Raw genomic sequence first — 8,077 nt, 5'->3', positions numbered from 1 at the left:
AGGTGGGTGGATCACGAGGTCAGGAGTTTGAGACCAGTCTGGCCAACATGGTGAAACCTTGTCTCTACTAAAGATAAAAAAAAAATTAGCTGGGTGTGGTGGTGCATGCCTGTAATCCCAGCTACTAGGGAGGCTGAGGCAGGAGAATCTCTTGAACCCAGAAGGTGGAAGGTTGCAGTGCGCTGAGACTGCACCATTGCACCCCAGCCTGGGCAACAGGGCTAGACTCTGTCTCAAAAAAAAAAAAAAAAAATCTAGGCGTGGTGGCACACACCTGTAGTCCCAGCTACTCAGGAGACTGAGGCAGGAGAATCGCTTGAACCCAGGAGGTGGATGTTGCAGTGAGCCAAGATCGTACCACTGCACTCCAGCCTGGGTGATAGAGCAAGACTGTCTAAAAAAAAAAAAAAAAAAAAAGAATTTTTAGTAGAGATGGGATCTTGCTATGTTGCCCAGGCTGATCTTGAACTCAAGTGATCCTCCTGCCTTGGCCTACCAAAAGTGCTTGGATTACAGGTGTGAACCATCCCGCCTGGCCAGAAGCGGCTTTGCAGGGGCAAGTTTCCCTCCTCCTATCCTCTGTTGGAGGGCTTCTGTGGGTAAGTCTTGGTGGATACATAAGAGCTCAACAAATGGAATGGGAATTTGAGAGAGAAGCAGAGAAAACGGTCCAAAGGCCTGGAGGTAAGAATAAATTTGGTGAGTTGGGGAAATAAGATGTAGTTTGAGGCCAGGCGCCGTAGTTTGAGCTCATGCTTGTTAATCCCATCACTTTGGGAGGTCGAGACGGGCGAGTCACCTGAGGTCAGGAGTTCGAGACCAGCCTGGCCAACGTGGTGAAACCCCGTCTCTACTATAACGATACAAAAATTAGCCGGACGTGGTGGCGGGTGCCTGTAATCTCAGCTACTCGGGAGGCTGAGGCAGGAGAATTGCTTGAATCCAGGGGGCGAAGGTTGCAGTGAGCCAAGGTCGCGCCACTGCACCCCAGCCTGGGAGACAGAGTTGGACTTCATCTCAAAAAAAAAACAAAAAAAGATGTAGTTTACAGGGCAGGAGTGTAGGGTAGGAGGATAGCTGGGTTTGGGTTTTGAAGGGCTCTGAATGCCAAATCAAGTTTAGCCTTTATTCTGCGGGAGATGTGGAGCTATGGAGAGTTCTGGACAGAGAAGTGAGTGGTGAACTGTGTTTGTTAGATTTCGTTTGCTGAAGGTCTGGCTTAGGCCATGGGACCCACAACAGACAAGGGAAGATGGCAAGGGACGCAGCTCCTCACCTCTGGGGGGCGCAGGGGCCGCCCGGGTAGGGGCCTGGGACGACCTCCGAGGTTTTCCCTTGGCCATTCCCTTCCGCGTAGGCTCTGAAAGAAGAGTGTCAGGGATTTGAATGATAGACCACGCTCTTTGCTCCGCCCACAAGTCTAGTCCATTCTGAGGCTCCGCCTCACCCCGCCCCCTCAGGCTCTCCCATTAGCACCGCCCCTTAGGTAAAGGTCACTGGCTCCGCCCACTAATTGGCCTCGCCCCCAAGGGCCCAACACCTCACTGGCCTTGCTCCTTGGGCCCGCCCACTTTAGGACACGCCTTCATCACTACCCGGTTCCAGGGTTGCCGCTTTGGCCGCACCCTTCTACATTTCTCGCCCCCTCATTGGTCATGTCTTCTCCTTTACAGTCTTTCTCTCTCTCTAGACCCGCCCCTTCCTTGCTGTTGCCCACTCAGGCCCCGCCCCACTGTTTTGATTGGTTTCCTCCATGGCACGTCCCTCCTCCACATTTCACGCCCACTAATTGGTTGTGGCCTTTCTTTAAAAGTCTCTCTGGCCGGGCGCAGTGGCTCACGCCTGTAATCCCAGCACTTTGGGAGGCCGAGGCGAGTGGATCATGAGGTCATGAGTTCAGGACCAGCCTGGCCAAGATGGTGAAACCCGTCTCTACTAAAACTACAAAAATTAGCTGGGCGCGGTGGCAGGCGCCTGTAATCCCAGCTACTCGGGAGGCTGAGGCAGGAGAATCGCTTGAACCTGGGTGGCGGAGGTTGCGGTGAGCCAAGATCGTGCCACTGTACTCCAGCCTGGGCGACAGAGTGAGACTCCGTCTCAAAAAACAAAACAACAACAACAACAAAAAAACTCAAAAAAGTCTCTCTCAGGCCGGGCGCGGTGGCTCACGCTTGTAATCCCAGCACTTTGGGAGGCCGAGGCGGGCGGATCACGAGGTCAGTAGATCGAGACCACGGTGAAACCCCGTCTCTACTAAAAATACAAAAAAATTAGCCGGGCGTGGTGGCGGGCGCCTGTAGTCCCAGCTACTCGGAGAGGCTGAGGCAGGAGAATGGCGTGAACCCGGGAGGCGGAGCTTGCAGTGAGCCGAGATCGTGCCACTGCACTCCAGCCTGGGCGACAGAGCGAGACTCCGTCTCAAAAAAAAAAAAAAAAAAAAGTCTCTCTCTCCCTCTCTCTGTAGACCCTCCCCTTCCTGGCCTTCGTCCACTCTTAACCAGCCTCCCTGGCCCCGCCCCCGCCCCTTCATTGGTCCGCTCTCTTTCCCCGCCCCCTCTGCCCTAGTTCCGCGCAGACTCACTGGAGCTCTTGGGCAGCCCATCGCCCACGCTGACCGTGAGGGTCCGACCGCCAACCTTGAGCACTGCCAAGTCGCCGAAGCCGCGAGAGAAGGTGACGCTGCGGGTGCCGCCACCGCCCCAGCCCTCCTTCTTCACCCGAAACTGTAGTCTATGAGGAGAGAAGAAAGCTTGGGGGCGCTGGCCATGGTCATCCGCCCCACCCCACTCTCTCTGGTCAGGGTAGGGGCGGGGCCGGGGCCGGGGCCGAAGCGCAGTTCGGCGGGGTCGGTGGGGCGGGAGAGGGTGCGCCGCGCCGAGACCACCCCGAGATGGTGCTGGGGTTGGCGGGGCCGTACGTGTCGCTGAAGGTGAGGGGCAGGGGCCTCCGCGTCGCCTCCTCGAAGCGCTTGCACAGAAGGCTGACAAACTCGGTCTTGAAGACGCTCTCCAGGAAGCTATCGGCGGCGTCCTCTTGGAGGATGAAGAAGTCGTCCTGTCGCGTGCTGGGGAGGGGCGGGTGAGAGCGTCAGGTGGGACACAGGTGAGGGAGACAGGTGAGAGTGACAGATGAAGGTGGCTGAAGGTGGATTTAACGAAGGGTCAGTTAAGGGCCAAGTCAGGGGTGACCAGGTAGGAGAAAAAGGGGGATATGGCAAGGAGTGGAAGAGGTGGTTACAGAAGAGGGCCAGGTGAGGTCTAGTAAGAGGGTAAGGTGCAGGACAGAAGCTTTTGGCACCTAAGGATCATGAGTGTAGGGGGCAGGTGAACATGACAGGTGGGGCCAAGAGAGGGCTACAGGCATGGCACCAGGTAAGATTGTCAGGGTAACAGACGGGGTCACTAGAATAAAGGCAGCCAGGGGACAGGTGAGAGTGACTGTGCGGCAGATAGGGACCTAGCTTCACCTGAGGGAGACTCCCCGCAGAGCCTGGATGTCCAGCTTCTTCTTCAAGACTTCACACACCTGGCCCTTCTCAGGTCCCTTCTTCACTTTCTCTCGCCCAATCACATACACACACTTGGGCGTCAGGATCAAGTCCCGCTTGATGGGCTGTGGGGATGCAGGATTAGAGGCGGGTGCCTGTAGCCTGGCCAGCCTGGCCACAGAGGATCCACCCCAGGCAGAGGGGTGGTGCTGGCAGGTCAGGTGAGGAAGGGGGAGCCCTCCGGGTGAAGGTGTATGAGGCGTCTGTTTTGTAGACAGGGTCTCACTCTGTCGCTCAGGCTGGAGTGCAGTGGTGCCATCATAGCTCACTGCAACCTCCCCCTCCTGGGCTGGAGTGATCCACCTGCCTCAGCCTCCTGAGTAGCTGGGACCACAGGTGCAGACCACCATGCCCAGCTAATTTTGGTATTTTTTGTAAATTCAGGGTTTTGCCCTGTTGCCCAGGCTGGTCTTGAACTCCTGAGCTCAAGCAAACTGTCCTCCTTGGCCTCCCAAAGGGTTGGGATTACAGGTGTGTGCCACCAGCCTAGCCATGAGTTGTTACATAAGAAACAGAAGGAGGGCTGGGCACGGTGGCTTGCACCTGTAATCCCAGCATTTTGGGAGGTCGAGGCGGGCGGATCATGAAGTCAGGAGTTTGAAACCAGGCTGACTAACATGGTGAAACCCCGTCTCTACTAAAAATAACAAAAATTAGCTGGGTGAGGTGGTGGGCACCTGTAGTCCCAGCTACGCAGGAGGCTGAGACAGGAGAATCGCTTGAACCCAGGAGGCTGAGGTTGCAGTGAGCCCAGATCCTGCCACTGCACTCCAGCCTGGGTAACAGAGAGAGACTCTGCTCAAAAACAAACAAAAAATAACAGATCGGGCGTGGTGGCACACGCCTGTAATCCCAGCACTTTGGGAGGCCGAGGTGGGCAGATCATGAGGTCAGAAAATTGAGACCATCCTGGCTAACACCGTGAAACCCCATCTCTACTAAAAATACAAAAAATTAGCTAGGCGTGGTGGCACATGCCTGTAGTCCCAGCTACTCGGGAGGCTGAGGCAGGAGAATCGCTTGAGCCTGGGAGGCAGAGGTTGCAGTGAGCCGAGGTTGTGCCACTGCACTCCAGCCTGGGCGACATAACAAGATTCTGACTCAACACACACACACAAAAGAGCAAAACTCTGTCTCAGAAAAACAAAAACAAAAAAACAAGGAGGTCAGATGGGAATGTGTTGGTTGGTTGGTTGGCTAGAAAAGGGTGTTTGGGTCAGTGAACAGGTGCTGAGTAGGTAAGGCACCTGCTGGACATGGGTTCCCAGGCCAGATGAGAGCACTTAGACCACGTGAAAGTACTTGGGTCATGTGACTGTAGCCAGCTTAGGTAAAGGTATTATGGTTCAGGTGAGGGTGTACAAGTCACGTAAATAGGAGTATCTGGATCATGAGAGGAAGTGAGCAGGTGTGTATCTGAACTCTTAACAGTTTGTACAGGAAGGCAGGTGAGGGTGTACCTGGTAGAAGGGTGAACGTGCAAGCCGGTTGAGCTGGCCTGCGGTCAGAGTTCTCTGGGTCTAGTGGGGATACCTGTCTCGGTGAAAACATTTTAGGTGCTGGTATACAGGTCACCTGAGAGGGCATACCTGCCACACAGACCTGTCCAAAGCAGGTGTGTGGATCAGGTGAAGGTACCCAATACTGTATGTCTGGTATGTGAGGTTGTACAGATCATGTGAGGAGGCACCTGCCACATAAACTTGTCCAAGGTAGGTGAGGGTGTCCAGGCCATATGAGACTATCCATCCAGGTGAAGATGGTATATAGGTGATCTCAGTGTGTACCTGCCACACATAGGCCTCTCTAAGGTGGGGTAGGGTGACTTACTGGGCTAGGTGACTGTCTGGGACATGAGATATGGGTCAAGTGAGTATGCACCTGGCCCGCCCAGGTACAGATGAGGGTAAACAGGCCAAGTCTGGGTGTACCTGTGGACAGGAGAGTCCAGGCTAGGTTATTAGAGTACGCCTAGGTTCAGGGCTGTCTGGGGCAGAAGAGGATGTGTCTGTTGGTGGAGGTGCCCAGCTGTCTATGCCAAGCATGAATGCACGGGTCAGGTGGTGTATCTCTGTAGACAGCATGTACCTATGGACTAGGCTGCCTGGGCCAGGTGGGAGTGTACCTGTGGACAGGTGTATCTGGGCCAGGTGAAGGTATATCTAATTTCCAGGTTGAAGGTAGAGTGTACCTAATGGTTGGGCATGTCTAGGATAGGCGAGGGTGACCCCGTGGTTGGGGCTTCTGGACAAGGTGAATGAATATGTGATTGTTGAGAGATGCATCTGGCCAGGTGAGGGTGTATCTGACAGGTGTGTCTGGGCTACAAGTTCATGTTTGATGGACAGCTGTGTCTGCTATACTTCAGTGTATACCTGTGGGCAGGTGTGTCTGTACCAGGTAAGGATGTACCTGTGATGGAACAGATTGATCTAGGCTGGGAGATAGATACCTGTGGGCAGGTGTGCCTGGGCCAGGTGAGGATATACCTGTGATGGAACAGATGGATCTAGGCTGGGGGATAGATACCTGTGGATAGGTGTGTCTGTGCCAGGTGAGGATATACCTGTGATGGAACAGATGGATCTAGGCTAGGGGATATCTGGCTGTGGGCAGGTGCATCTGGGCCAGGTGAGGGTGCCAGGCTGTAGCCAGGGTCTTGCTGTGCCCACCCACTAGTGCCTCACCTTGAAGCGGCGGTCGTACTTGGTGACCGAGTCGGCGAAGTCCACCCGCTCCCTCTTGCCCAGGAACTGACGCAGCTCGGGCCGCTCCTCCAGCCCCAGGTAGTCCCCGACGAAGTTCCGATTGATGCTGTTGCGCCTCCGCTCCTTCTTGTTCAGCAGGATGTTGGAAGCTGCGGGGACAGAGGGTGGAGGGCAGAGCTCCTGACACAGCTCCTCCAGGTCCTTGTGCCCCCACCCCGCGTCATTTACCCGAAGCCTCTCACCTTCCTCCCTCATCTCCTCGTACTTCCGGACAGCCACGTGGCGCCGCCAGGCCTTCTGGATGGTTCGGGCAAAGCCGTCGAACTTTCGCTCTCGCACCTCCTCCAGGAGGAAAAGCTGGGCGGGGGTCGTAGGGGGCAAGGGTGAGTCCTGGTGTCTCCCCAGGGGCTGCAGTTCCAGGTTTTCCCTGGGCTCACCCTACTCACACGCTTTTGCTCACCCACCCTAACACATGTGCTAATTTTTTTTTAAGAGGCAGGGTCTTTCTAGTGACACTTGTTCAAAAAGAAAAGAAGAAAAAGGGGCTGGGCACAGTGGCTCACGCCTGTAATCCTAGCACTTTGGGAGGCCGAGGCGGGTGGATCACCTGAGGTCAGGAATTTGAGACGAGCCTGACCGATATAGTGAAACCCCATCTCTACTGAAAATACAAAAAGAAATTAGCCGGGCGTGGTGGTAGATGCCTGTGATCCCCGCTACTTGGGAGCCTGAGGCAGGAGAATCACTTGAACCCGGGAGGCAGAGGTTGCAGTGAGCTGAGATCGCGCCATCGCACTCCAGCCTGGATGACAAGAGCGAAACTCCATCTCAAAAAAACAAAAAACAAAAAACAAAAACAAAAAAGGCTGGTGGCTCACGCCTATAATCCCAGCACTTTGGGAGGCTGAGGCGGGAAGATCACCTGAGGTCGGGAGTTTGAGACCAGCCTGATCAACATGGAGAAACCCCGTCTTTACTAAAAATATAAAATTAGCCGGGCATGGTGGCACATGGCTGTAATCCCAGCTACTCAGGAGGCTGAGGCAGGAGAATCACTTGAACCTGGGAACTGGAGGTTGCGGTGAGCCGAGATTGTGCCATTGCACTCCAGCCTGGGCAGCAAGAGCAAAACTTCATCTCAAAAAAAGAAAAAGATAGAGTCTCGCTCTGTCGCAGACAGACTGGAGTGTGGTGGCGCATTCACAGCTCACTGCAGCTTCAACCTCTTGGGTTCAAGTGATCCTCCCACCTCTGCCTCCTGAGTAGCTGGGACTACAGCTGTGAGCCACCATGCCCAGCTAATTTTGTAGTGACATGGTCTTGCCACGTTGCCCAGGCTGGAAAAATTTTTATCTTCCTCCAAATGACTGGACCTCCCTGTGGTTCTCTCCCCATGTGGGGTACACACTTCTGCATTACATGATAACAGTAAGTCACTAGCTTCAGATCACAGCTGTGCCACTTACTACCTGTGTGCTCTTGCAAGAAACAGTATAATGTCACGGTTTCTCACACTGTTACTATACACCATCCATGAGGTACACTCCCGTGTCAGAGACGGTAGAAATAGGAACCAGTGTGCATCTTGGAAACCCAATAAAACACAGTAAATATGAAAATGTGGCTGGGCGCAGTGGTTCATGCCTGTAATCCCAGCACTGTGGGAGGCCAAGGTGGACGGATCACCTGAGGTCAAGAGTTTGAGACCAGCCTGGCCAACATGGTGAAACCCCGTTTCTACTAATAATACAAAAATTAGCCGGGTGTGGTGGCGCACGCCTGTCATCCCAGCCACGCAGGATGCTGAGGCAGGAGAATCGCT

At 54.5% G+C, this 8,077-nt stretch overlaps 1 protein-coding gene across 1 annotated transcript; it reads right to left on the bottom strand.

Annotated features, from left to right (window-relative positions):
- Window positions 1-1,125: 1,125 nt before the first annotated feature.
- Window positions 1,126-6,831, bottom strand: LOC116479492 (unconventional myosin-If-like). The gene is made up of 7 exons (XM_058425751.1): window positions 6,498-6,831; window positions 6,235-6,404; window positions 3,467-3,612; window positions 2,918-3,064; window positions 2,582-2,730; window positions 1,277-1,360; window positions 1,126-1,130 (listed from the first exon to the last, which is right to left on the bottom strand). The coding sequence occupies exons 1-7, from the start codon at window positions 6,508-6,510 to the stop codon at window positions 1,126-1,128; spliced, it is 714 nt and encodes a 237-aa protein (XP_058281734.1). The 5' UTR covers window positions 6,511-6,831.
- Between the last annotated feature and the right edge of the window lie 1,246 nt (window positions 6,832-8,077).

Source organism: Hylobates moloch, unplaced genomic scaffold (assembly GCF_009828535.3).
Source record: "Hylobates moloch isolate HMO894 unplaced genomic scaffold, HMol_V3 SCAFFOLD_12, whole genome shotgun sequence".
Classification (NCBI taxonomy): domain Eukaryota; kingdom Metazoa; phylum Chordata; class Mammalia; order Primates; family Hylobatidae; genus Hylobates; species Hylobates moloch.
This window is presented reverse-complemented; position numbering and strand designations above follow the sequence as displayed.